The 13,357-nt window shown below is 46.0% G+C and overlaps 1 protein-coding gene across 1 annotated transcript in view; it reads right to left on the minus strand.

The window, feature by feature from the left end:
* LOC121289422 (collagen alpha-1(XXIV) chain) overlaps positions 1-13,357 on the minus strand; it is a 615,168-nt gene that overhangs the window by 134,977 nt on the left and 466,834 nt on the right. The window contains exons 24-25 of the mRNA XM_041208885.1: positions 8,298-8,351; positions 440-493 (exon numbers count right to left, since the gene is read on the minus strand). Coding sequence (XP_041064819.1) covers positions 440-493; positions 8,298-8,351 — 108 coding nt within the window. The remainder of the gene's footprint in view (positions 1-439; positions 494-8,297; positions 8,352-13,357) is intronic.

Genomic DNA, 13,357 nt, shown 5'->3' on the forward strand with positions numbered 1-13,357 from the left:
ATATTTGAAAACTGATGAATGTTTCAATTGTACAAAGGGTCAAGTTGAACCTTTGCCGGAATTTCAAACCCCACCAGGAGAATTGGAAAGGACAATGGAACATTGGAACAGAAGGAGGCCATTCAGCCACTAGAGCCTGTTCTGCCATTCAATTGGATCATGGCTAATTGAAGGGCTACGGGGAAAGAACTGGGACTGGCTAAACTACTCTTGCAGGGAACCAGAACAAACTTGACAGGCCTAATGGCCTCCTTCTATGCTATAACCATTCAATGATTTTAACTCTAACTACTTGCCATGGTTCTGTTAGCCATAATATCCTGACCCAACAAAGCATGTTGAAATGGAAAATTAACATGAACAATTGGGATTGAACCTGGATTTAACATTGAAAAAACATGATGATCTTCGCGTAAGGTATATCTGACTTACTGCTTACCATGGATCCTTTCTCTCCAGAAGGTCCCAAAGGACCTGGATCCCCACGATCACCCTGAATTAAGGGGAAAAATCACAATGTCAAGCAATGGCTTCCTTCATAGGCAAGCAGTCAAACGATCATTGCAAGCACTCAAAATCTCCCCATCTTATTCCAAACTCAACAATGAAACATGAAAGCGTAAGAAATGGGGGCTGGGACAGCCTATTTGGCCCTTCAACCCTGCTGTACCATTCAACAAGATCATGGCTGACCTTCTATCTCAACCCCACCTTTCTGCACCATACCTATATCCCCTAATTTCCTTTGTAGCCAAAAGTCTATTGCCCTCTATCTTGAATATACTCAAAAAGACTGAGCAGGCACAACTCACAGGGGTAGAGAATTCCAAATATTCATACCCCTATGAGTGAAGAAATTTCTCCTCATCTCAGTCCTACCCCTCACTCTGAGACTGTGTTCCCATGTTCTAGATTTCACAGCCAGGAGAAACATTTTCTCAGCATCTACCCTGTCAAGTCCCTTAAAAATGTTCTATGTTTCAATGAGATCTCCTCTCAGTCTTCTGAACTCCAGGAAATATGGGACTAGTCTACTGAATCTCTTCACATAGGGCAATCCTTTCATCCCAGGAACCAGTCTGATGAATCTTTGGTGCAGTCCCTCTAGGGTAAGTAAAAACAAAATGCTGGAGAAGCTCTGCAGATTTGGCAGCATCTGTGCAGAGAGAAACAGAATTAACGTTTCCAGTCCAATGTGACTCTTTTTTTGGAACTCAGAACTCTAGGGCAAGTATGTTCTTCATAAGGAGAGCACAGTACTCCAGATGTGGCCTCAACTATGTCGTGCGTGTTTCAGTTGTAGCAAGGCTTCTTTACTCTTAAAACATAGTTTGCAATTTGGATCAGATCAAAAGATAAACTCTGCACAAATTGGTTGACATGCTTCCTACAGTGCAATTTTTAAAAAGTACTTCATTGGCTTTAAGCTGCTTTGGGACATTCTAAAGTTGTGAAAGACGCTATATGAATGCAAATTCTATTTTTAACACAGGCAGGTTGATGATATTGATTTGTTGTGGATCATTATTCTTTTGATGATCACTGTCACAACATAAAGCATATATGTGCGCTTCCCATAGACTTTGCATGTTAAGAGTATAGATTTGTCACTACACTGAAGTAACCCTTTGCCCTTCAGGCAGACTGAGTATCAAACATCTGTCAGACAAATATAAATTGCTAAGAATTTGAATCACTCGAACCCCCAGGCATATTTCCATCTCCAAAACAGATCCCTGTGGATTTACCTCAGAATTGTGAGAATTCAATACTCGTGCCAAGTCCAGATTACCCATCACTTCCTGTGCTTACTGACCTACTTGGCTCCCAGTTCCGCAGTACCTTGAATTTAAAATTCGCAGCCTTCTCTTCAAATCCCTCCATGGCCTTACCCCTCCCTACCTCTGTAACCTCCTCTGGCCCCACAACCCTCTGAGATCTCTGTGTTCCTCCAATTCTGGCCTCTTGTGAGTCCTCGATTTCCATGGCTCCACCACTGGTGGCTGTGCCTTCAGCTGTTTGGGCCTAATTCTGGAATTCCCTCCCTAACCCTCTCTGACTCTCCACCTCTCCTCCTTTCTTTAAGTATCTCCACAGCATCTGCCTCATTCACTCCTTTGGCCATCTGCCCTAATAATCAGGTGATCCGCTGTCAAATTTTGTTTGATAATGCTTCGGTGAGGAGCCTTGGCTATTTTGCTATGTTAAAGTAGCTATATAAATATCAGTTGTTGTTCTCGTCTCTCACTCTTGAACGAGATCAACCAGATGGATCGGGCTGCACTGGTTGTCTCTCAATAACTATCAGAGAAAATGCAGATAAATACCTTTCAGCACTTAAGGAGTGCCACTGGCCTTTGCACAATCTGCAGCATTAGAATCATAGAATCATCCAGTATAGAAGGAGGCCATTTGACCCATCATGCCTGTACCAGCTCTTAGAAAGAGCTATCCAATTAGTTCCACTCCCCTGCTCTATTCCCATAGCCCTACAAAAATGATCCAATTCCCTTTTGAAAGTTATTATTGAATTTGCCTCCACCACCTTATCAGGCATCACATTTCAGATCAGAATAAAAGAAAAGAAAATCTTGCTTTTCGTTCTTTTGTCAATCATATTATTTTGAGTTATTTGCAAATTGTTGTTTCTGATAGAGGAGAAGCATCCAGCATCTTCGTGCACAGTTCGAGGTCATTAACAGTCACAACATAAAATATTCTTTCCTGTATCCCTCCTACATCTCTGGCAAAACCTTAACCTGTGTCTTTTTTTATTCTTTCATGGGATTCACTGGCTGGGCCAGCATTTATTACCCATCCCTAGTTGCCCCCTGAGAAGGTGGTGGTGAGCTGCCTTCTTGAGCTGCTGCAGCCCATGTGGTGTAGGTACACCCACAGTGCTGTTAGGAAGGGAGTTCCAGGATTTTGATCCTGCGACAGTGAAGGAACGGCGATATAGACAAAATCCTGGGAACTCCCTCCCTAACAGCACTGTGGGTGTACCCACAGCACATGGACTGCAGCAGTTCAAGAAGGTAGCTCACCACCACCTTCTCAAGGGCAACTAAGGGATGGTCAATAAATGCTGGCGATGATGCCCATATGTCATAACCAAATAGAAAATACTTGCCACTTTGGTACTCAATACACTATTTATGAAGTCCAAGATTCCATGTGCTTTGCTAACCATTTTCTCAATATGTCCTAACACCTTCAAAGATCTATGTACATGCACCAGGTCCTTCCATCTCTGCACACTTTACAACTGTGCCATTCAGTCAATATTGCCTCTCCCTATCCCTTCTATCAAAATGCATCACTTCACATTTCTCTGTATTAAGTTCCTTCTGCCACTTGTCTGCCCATTCTGCTAGCCTCTCTATGTATCCTGTTGCAGTCCATTGGTGTCTGCCACACCTCCAAGTTTGGTATCATTGGCAAATTTTGTAATTTTACTCTGTATACCGATATTCCAGTCATTTTTGTATCAGTAAAAGCAATGGTCCTAGCCCTGACCCTTAGAGAGCACCATCATCCTCCAGTCTGAAAAATAACCATTTAATACCACTCCGATTTTTCAATCCTTCAGCCACGATTTTTATCCAAGCTGACACAAGCCCTCCTATTCCACGAGCCTATTTTAAACCAGCCTTTTATGCGGTTGTGTGTGGAAGGTGAAAACAAAATAGCTGTGAATATGATTAATAAGCCCCAGAGGCTGGTGTTCTCTGGACCCACTGTGATGGGACCTGCTGTGGGAGATTCAGTGGCCCAGCCAAAAGCCCATTGACTTTCAGTGGAAGCGGACAATCCCAGCAGCGGGCGTCAGTGGTGGGGGGGTGGGGGGTGGAGAATCCCGCCGAAAGTATCTATTAGCCGTCCATTAAAAAGGGGGTTGAGGAGGGAGCCTCACAGCCTGACTCTTAAATTGAGGACCACACGGTTAGGGTTGTTTCGATATATTGGACAATACTTGTAACTATTAACACTAAGGGACTGTCTCAAAATTTTCCTTTCCTGTTCCTTGTGGAACAGCTGCCTGGATGTTATTTGATACTTTCCAAGAAAGGCATCTGTATCAAATTCCTCTTGTTCACTCAATGAAAAGCAATCATCACCAACAAAGGCAATGGCTCAGTTAAAATAACAAACACAGGAACTCAATATGACTGTTAAGCATTCCTGTTATACCATCACAAAGTAATGTCTGGGCTACTGTTTCATTTGGGGATTGTGCAGAATCATGAACTATTTACTTCATTTTGAAATGTTCTGAATTAGCCATGCACTGACCAATACTAAATTGTCAATGCTGTATAGCAACGATGACAGCTATGGCTCAATGGGAGTGCACTGTCAGAGGGTCAGTACAGAGGGAGTGCTGCACTGTCAGAGGGTCAGTACTGAGGGAGTGCTGCACTGTCAGAGGGTCAGTACTGAGGGAGTGCTGCACTGTCAGAGGGTCAATACTGAGGGAGTGCTGCACTGTCAGAGGGTCAGTACTGAGGGAGTGCTGCACTGTCAGAGGGTCAGTACTGAGGGAGCGCTGCACTGTCGGAGGGACAGTACTGAGGGAGTGCTGCACTGTCAGAGGGTCAGTACTGAGGGAGTGCTGCACTGTCAGAGGGTCAGTACTGAGGGAGTGCTGCACTGTCAGAGGGTCAGTACAGAGGGAGTGCTGCACTGTCAGAGGGTCAGTACAGAGGGAGTGCTGCACTGTCAGAGGGTCAGTACTGAGAGAGTGCACTGTCAGAGGGTCAGTACTGAGGGAGTGCTGCACTGTCAGAGGGTCAGTACTGAGGGAGTGCACTGTCAGAGGGTCAGTACTGAGGGAGTGCTGCACTGTCAGAGGGTCAGTACTGAGGGAGTGCTGCACTGTCAGAGGGTCAGTACTGAGGGAATGCTGCACTGTCAGAGGGTCAGTACTGAGGGAGTGCTGCGCTGTCAGAGGGTCAGTACTGAGGGAGTGCTGCACTGTCAGAGGGTCAGTACTGAGGGAGTGCTGCATTGTTGGAGGGTCAGTACTGAGGGAGTGCTGCACTGTCAGAGGGTCAGTACTGAGGGAGTGCTTCACTGTCAGAGGGTCAGTACTGAGGGAGTGCTGCACTGTCAGTGGGTCAGTACTGAGGGAGTGCTGCACTGTCAGAGGGTCAGTACTGAGGGAGTGCTGCACTGTCAGAGGGTCAGTACTGAGGGAGTGCTGCACTGTCAGTGGGTCAGTACTGAGGGAGTGCTGCACTGTCAGAGGGTCAGTACTGAGGGAGTGCTGCACTGTCAGAGGGTCAGTACTGAGGGAGTGCTGCACTGTCAGAGGGTCAGTACTGAGGGAGTGCTGCACTGTCAGAGGGTCAGTACTGAGGGAGTGCTGCACTGTCAGTGGGTCAGTACTGAGTGAGTGCTGTACTGTCAGAGGGTCAGTACTGAGGGAGTGCTGCACTGTCAGAGGGTCAGTACTGAGGGAGTGCTGCACTGTCAGAGGGTCAGTACTGAGTGAGTGCTGTACTGTCAGAGGGTCAGTACTGAGTGAGTGCTGTACTGTCAGAGGGTCAGTACTGAGGGAGTGCTGCACTGTGAGAGGGTCAGTACTGAGGGAGCACTGCACTGTCAAAGGGTCAGTACTGAGGGAGTGCTGCACTTTCACAGAGTCAGTACTGAGGGAGTACTGCAGTTGGAAGGTCAGTACTGTGACAGCACTGCACTGTTGGAGGGTCATTACTGAGGGAGCACTGCACTGTCAGAGGGTCAGTACTGAGGGAGTGCTGCACTGTCAGAGGGTCAGTACTGAGGGAGTGCTGCACTGTCAGAGGGTCAGTACTGAGGGAGTGCTGCACTGTCAGAGGGTCAGTACTGAGGGAGTGCTGCACTGTCAGAGGGTCAGTAATGAGGGAGTGCTGCACTGTCAGAGGGTCAGTACTGAGGGAGTGCTGCACTGTCAGAGGGTCAGTACTGAGGGAGTGCTGCACTGTCAGAGGGTCAGTACTGAGGGAGTGCTGCATTGTTGGAGGATCAGTACTGACGGACAACTGCACTGTTGGAGGGTCAGTACTGAGGGAGCACTGCATTGTCGGAGGGGCAGTGCTGAGGGAACGCTGCACTGTCAAAGGGACAGACTGAAGGACTGCTGCACTGTCAGAGGGTCAGTACTGAGGGAGAGCTGCACTGTTGACATTAAATCGAGGTCCCATCTCCTCTCAGTTGGATGTAAAAGATCTCAAAAGATCTCATGGTACAAGTGAATCAGGGAACTCCACTCTGGTGTCCTGTCCAATATTCATTCCTCAACTAACATCACTAAAACAGATCATCTGATTATTATTACACTGCTGTTTGTGGGGGCTTGCTATGTGCAAATTGGTCATTGCATTTCTAGATTACAACAGTGGCTACACTTCAAAACATCCTTCACTGCCTGTGATTCATTTACAGTCATCCTGAGGTCAGAGAATGTTCTAGAGTGATGCGATGGTGTTAGAAATGAGTTGACATTTCACAAATTCCAAACCTCGACACTTTTTTTTCCCGAACGGCTGTTTAATAATGTCGCTGTGATTTAAATTAAGAAGGCTTCCTGCATTTAGAAACGTGTGAAGGAGGCAAAACACACCCGTGTATCTGCTCCTGTCGCCTGCATTTCCTGGAACAGGTAGCTTGGCTAAAACCTGATCAAGCATGACTGAGCAGGAATCTCTCCCACTCTTACCACCTGTGGTAGTTATACCGCAGGTTGATAGTCAACCTGTTTGGCTGTGTTATGAACGCACTTTCCGTGGCCATTAAGTCCTGGAGAGGAACTCAAATCCAGTTTCTGGCACAGAGGCAGGGATATTACCCATTGCACCACTAAGTGATAAGTCCTGTCTCTAATTTTACTGAAGCAAAAACCAGTAAATGCTCTAGGCGGGTGGATTTACATCTTCCTGCTATATTTAGGGCAGATGCAGGAGCACTTGGACTCGCATCTAGAGGGGCAGGTTGTCACCTCAATCTTATATGTTTGCACATTTTTTACAGGGAATTGGAACAGGTTAGGGAGACGAGTTGGGGCACAATTTGCTGCCAGAATATGAGTGAAGTTAATGGCGCTGACCATTATTTTTGGGTAAATGCAACATCAGTTTCAGGTGAGGAGAAAGTGCTGTTAAATGGGAAGATCCAGGTATAGCTGCCTATGTTAAACCGTCCCAGTGTTAGCTGTGTGAAAAATGGCAGCTCGCCCTCAGCCTGTTCATTTGATTTAGAAAGTTGCATTTGTCCATTAAACCCACCAAAGAAAGTTAAGTTTTGTCATGACGTCACAAGAACCCGTTTGACGACATGATATGTATTAATAGCTGATAATCAGCGGAAATTTCCTTTAAGATATTCGTTCATGGGGTGTGGGTATCACTGGTAAGGCAGCATTTATTGCCCATCCTTAATTGCCCTTGAGAAGGTGGTGCTTAGCTGTCTTCTTGAACCGCTGTAGTCCATGTGGTGTAGGTACACCCACAGTGCTGTTAGGGAGGGAGTTCCAGGATTTTGACCCAGCGACAGTGAAGGAACGGCGATATATTTCCAAGTCAGGATGGTTAGTGACTCGGAGGGGAACTTCCAGGTGGTGGTGTTCCCATGTATCTGCTGCCCTGTCCTTCTAAATGGTAGAGGTCACGGGTTTGGAAAGTGCTGTCGAAGGAGCCTTGGCAAGGCGCTGGTACACACTGCTGCCACTGTGTGTCAGTGGTAGAATGAGTGAACAAAAGGTTTAGAATTGTTTTGGACAATTTTAAATATGTCAAATTTTAAAAAAAAAAATTTTGCTTTTCTTTTCTCTCTCTCTCTCTCTCAATCTAATCTTTCTTTCCTTCTCTTTATTTCTCTTTCTGTACCCAATTTGCCACTTAATTCACCCACTCACCCTCCCACTTCCCTCTCCACCCTTGCACTGTTAAATCTCAGAACCTGATTGGTACAGGAGATAGACTGCTTGCCCTCTTCATTCAGATGTCACGTTACTCTCGCTGTAATGTTAGCAGCTCATTTCCAGCAACCTTATCAGGCACACATGTTTAGTGCTGGATGGGGTGGGGATGACTCTAACTCAGGGCAGACACTGTTAGGTGCCCTGCTACAGCAAAATCTACAGCAACACCTGTTGTGTCACAAACCTGATCCCTGCGTTAGCAGTCCAGCTGTCTTCAGGAACAGCTGTGCACAACTGGAAACATCTTAAAACTGTTGGAGAAAAAAAGCAGCTTCTTTTCAGGGAGTAAAGGTTTGAGTTGAAGGATGGTTATTGGAATGACATGTGGGGGTTTTACCTTTTCACCGAGTATTCCAGTGGGACCTCTTGGTCCAGGCAAGCCAGCAGGACCCTGCGAAAAGATAAAGATATCAACTTTACACTGCAGATAGGTTAGTCTGATCATTTTCATATCGGAACTAGCGAACAGGAGGAGGCCATTCAGCTGCTTGAACCTGTTCGGCCATCGACTGATTGGTGGCCCCACTTCAACCTTGGTTGCATATCCTGATTCCCCTCTTCCGGTAAAAAAAAAGTCTATCCACCTCAGATTGAAACTTATTAATTAAGCTAGCACCCACCGCTTTTTGTGGGAGAGAGTTCCAGCCTTCTACCACCCTTTGTGTGAAGAAGTTTTTGGTAACTTCACTCCTGAATGGGTTGGCTCAGATTTTAAAGTTATGCCCAGTTGTCAGTGTAAATAGAATTTTATTCACTTGATCCTGTCCTCAGAGTAAAGGTTGCATTGACACCATTCTCCTCAATCAGCTCATGTTAATAGCTCATGGGCACGTCTGTAGATCAGCACTCTTCTGTGGTATGAGCTTAGGAAACTCTCACAAACACAGAAGGTGGTAGAAGTTTCTATCTCTCTTCCACGTTTATCCATTAACACTAAGTCTATTTTTCATGTTAAATCTGAAATTGAGAGATTTTTGTTAGCCAAAGGTATTAAGGGATATGGGGCAAAGGCAGAGTGAGGTTACAAATCAGCCATGATCTCATTGAATGGTGGAACAGGTTCAAGGGGCTAAATACCCTCCTCCTCGTGTTCCTATGGCTACCTTGATGACGGCAAGGTTGACCAACCGGAGGAAATTTGTTCTTGTGAATGCCAAATGCTGGTTAAGTCCTGGAATGCGGCTTATATCCCCAATCCTCTGACTTGGAGAAAAACCCACCAAAATGCTTCCGCTGAAGTCTGCTAGTATTTATTGTGGATCTTCATGTCTGGGTGTTTGTTGTGGGTGGCAAGGGGATGGCATTGGGCGATGGTGGTAAACCATCAAGCCCATTTGAGGCATAGCCGTGTTTTGGTTCAGCAGAGTTAGTGCAGGGCACTTCCAGATCAAAGGCCATCCTAGCGCTAAGTCATACAGGGGTGACGTTAGGAAGCATTTCTTCACACCCAGGGGGATGGGACTCTGGAACTCTCTCCTTCAACAAGCTGTTCAGTCTGGGGGGCCAATTGAGGATTTCAAAACCACAATTGATAGACGCGTATTAGGAAAGTCATCAAAGGATCCTGAACCAAGGTAGGTAGATGGAGTTGGGGTACCAATCACCCATGATAAAATTGAACAGCAGAATGGGCGAAAGAGGCTAAAGGGCCTCCTCCTGCTCCTATAGGACTCATATGGGTTCACATGGGTTTCACATTAGGTCTATGCTCAATGTAGCAGTCTGATATTTACGCTCCGAGCATCAACTCTCCCTTGAACTCTTCAAACACAACGACCAAATTCTAGACATGTTTGCGTCGCGGATTCACACTGACTAAACTGGATTGAGGAACTGAGAGGCTTAGTCATCAGGAAGAAGATTTTTGTCTGATTGCCCTGGGTTAGAATCAAATCAAGATTAACAGGCAAAAGGCCAGTGTATTAATCCAGTTGAGATACATTTTAGAAAATATTTCTCATGATTTGCCAGACCAAAGGAAAACTAAAACCATATTCTCTGCATAAGCTTTTTGTTATAGTTTAAATCTACAAAAGCTTTTAGTAAAACCCTTTTAGAAAGCGCTGGTCTGTCTGGATGGTATCAACTATGATATATCGCTGTACTATATAATTAGAAAGACCTGTGCATTATGGGGGGTTTTTACACCTGTATGTCATAAGCAACCATTTCTTTGCCTTCCTGATGACAGAGTTTAAAGTATTGCTGTGTTCTTTAACCATTTGACTCCAGAACCAAGCAAGTCAGAGCAAACTTCCTTATTCCTGTACTTGGGGATATTGGATTGTCTTTAACTTGCCTTTAAGGGGTGCTTACAGTGATACCAATATTCCCAGCCAGAGTGGAGATAATGGATAGGTCTCCATCAATCAAGCCTCGGTCAGTGACTCGGATTGATTTTATACAGTGTTTATAGAGGGGAGGTGGTGGTGTCATGGTAATGTCATTGGAATAATAATCCAGAGAGCCTGGGGACGTGGGTTCAAATCCTACCACAGCAGCTGATGGAATTTAAATTCAGTTGATAAATTGGGAATCTACATCTACTATTGGTGACAGCGATCATCAATTCTTGCAAAAACTCAGATATAAAAACAAAAAACTGCGGATGCTGGAAATCCAAAACAAAAACAGAAATACCCGTTGAAGGGTCATGAGGACTTGAAACGTCAACTTTGCTCTTCTCTGCCGATGCTGCCAGACCTGCTGAGTTTTTCCAGGTATTTCTGTTTCTGTTTTGCAAAAACCCATCTGGTTCACTTTTAGGGAAGGAAATCTGTTGTCCTTACCTGCTCTGACCTACATGTGACTCCAGACCCACAGCAATGTGGTTGACTCTGAAATGACCTAGCAAACCACTCAGTTCAAGGGCAATTGGGAATGGGCAATAAGTTTTGGCCTTGTGAAAGAATAAAGAGTTTAAATGTGCAATTTGGATGAAAATGGCTTTCCCTCAACTCTCCGCAGCATACGTCAAGAACAACAGTGTCTTATATGTTGTTAATTTTTCAAAAAACTCTACACTAGGGAAAGGTGACCCCCTCAACACTTTCTGAACTCATTTTGATACCATGTTGAGAGATTTTTCTTGCAGAATCAAGAGATGTCAGACAGGCAGGCAGTCTTTCAAATTTCTGACCTTTGGGGTTGAGTTGGGAGACAAATTCAAGGAACAATATGATTTCTGTATTGCTGCAATATTGAAAAAGTTAAGATAATTCTACAGAACAGAAGGAGGCCACTCAGCCTATCACGCCTGTGCCGGCTCTTTGAAAGGGCTATCCAAACTTCCCACTGCCCTTTTCCAAAAGTCTCTTGTCTAGTTGTATATCCATTTGCTTTTTTGAAAATTATTACTGAATCTACTTCTGCCTTCCTTTCAGGCATTGCGTTCCAGGTCATCATAAACTTGCTGCATTTTTTTAACCCCTCATATCACCTCTGGTTTTTTTTGCCAATTTTCTTAAATCTGTGTCCTCTGCTTACTAAACTTCTTGCCACTGGAACCAGTTTCTCCTTATTCACAAAAGTCGCGGCAAAAACATACCCATAGATTTGACCTGTGTTCCTCTGCTCACCGTGAGTACTCCCTTTCTCTGCATATTGTCCCAGAGTCTAGCATCAAGTCTACAGGTGCTGCTGGTGGCAAAGCAATGCATTGGCATTCCAACAATCAGGTTTACATGCAACTATGACAACGCACCACAAACTATGGGCAGAATCGTCCCAGATTTACGCAAAGTGTGGTAATAGGGGGGAAAAAAGGCCTTTTACCCACCAGCGGAATGGCTGGTATTCATGCCGCATTGCCCCATTCCCGGCACATCCTGCCTCATTAATAATACACTCACAGGAAACTCCGGATCGCTGCTGGGCGGCCTCGGATTTGCCTGTCCCGCCGTGACCTCAGCGCTCCCTCTGTCTGGGCACCATATTTAAAGCGCATCATGTCTACAGACCAGGACTGCTCCAGGCGACAAGTGGCCCCGAAAGCAAAGAAGACCTCTGTCGAAGGGTCATGAGGACTCGAAACGTCAACTCTTTTCTTCTCCGCCGATGCTGCCAGACCTGCTGAGTTTTTCCAGGTAATTCTGTTTTTGTTTTCACTTTGAGGAGTGTGCCATCGTGCTGGGTGAACCGTGCCTGATGGTGAGGTCAGTGGCGAACACCCACATGAAGATCCTGCACCACATCATCCCTCTCTCAATGCAACAGTGAGTGCCTCTCTCCTGCTTTTGACTCTGCTGCCATGCACTAATTGTCTCAACTTTGGCTCACAGGGAGCTCTGCCAAGCGACCGACACCCTCAGCCAGCCAATCCCTCAGCTCCATCCACATCCTCACCTCCAGCCAAGAGGACACCTCCTCCAGTGAAGAGCTGGAAATAAGCAGCCTGGAAGATCCATCACAGCGCTTACCCACACCCTGCACCAGCGCAGAGACACAGCTCGGTGGGGCCTAGATCTAGAGCAGGCTCGGGTTCACAATCTGGTGGTCAGATGACCAGCCCCTGGATTTGGCCGATTATCTGTAGCAGCCCATGGCCAAGACCGTGATGTTCTGAAACAGACCTGAAGCATCAGTAGAGACCTCCCACCTCCCCGAGAGCTGCTTCGTGGTGGAGCCATGTCCATGGGAATCCACCCAGCAGGCAATGCACGTGTTCCTCCAGGGTCCGGTAGCTGTCGGGCTCCAGCATCATCTTCTTCTCGGATGTCCGTGACCTGAGCAAGGCTCTAGCGGTAAGTCCCAATTTCCGTACGTCACGCTTGTCCAAATGTGTCCCAGGCTGGTGTGTTTTCCCACTGGTGTAATGGAAAATCGGACACGGGGGCAACAATTCTGGTCAGGCCTTGCTTTGCGTCCGTTAGCGGGATACAAATCATATTCATGCTGGCCTCCAGTGGGGCTTGCGTTCCACCATGACAGAAACCATTGGATAATCCCACAGGGATTTCACGCCAATGTGAAACCGATTCCTGTCCCTCACGCCGACTTCTACGCCCCCCACCAACCATGACGCCCACTGCCAACAGGACCAAGCGATTCCACCCAAGTTACAAATAGCGGCTGAAATTGCCAATCTGAAAATGTCTAACAAGGAAGCCTTTCCAAGAGGAAATCAACAGTATAACATCTTTATTTATTCTTTCATGGGATGAGGGCATCACTGGCAAGGCCACTGTACGCTGTCCATCCCTAATTGTCCTTGAACTGAGTGGCTTGCTCGGCTATTTTCAGAGGGGCAGTTAAGAGTCAACCACATGGCTGTGGGTCTGGAGTCACATGTAGGCCAGACTGGGTAAGAATGGCAGATTTCCTTCCCTAAAGGACATTAGTGACCCAGATGGGTTTTTCCAACAATCAGCAATGGTTTCATGGTCATCATTAATAAGA

This window comes from Carcharodon carcharias, chromosome 16 (assembly GCF_017639515.1).
Source record: "Carcharodon carcharias isolate sCarCar2 chromosome 16, sCarCar2.pri, whole genome shotgun sequence".
Classification (NCBI taxonomy): domain Eukaryota; kingdom Metazoa; phylum Chordata; class Chondrichthyes; order Lamniformes; family Lamnidae; genus Carcharodon; species Carcharodon carcharias.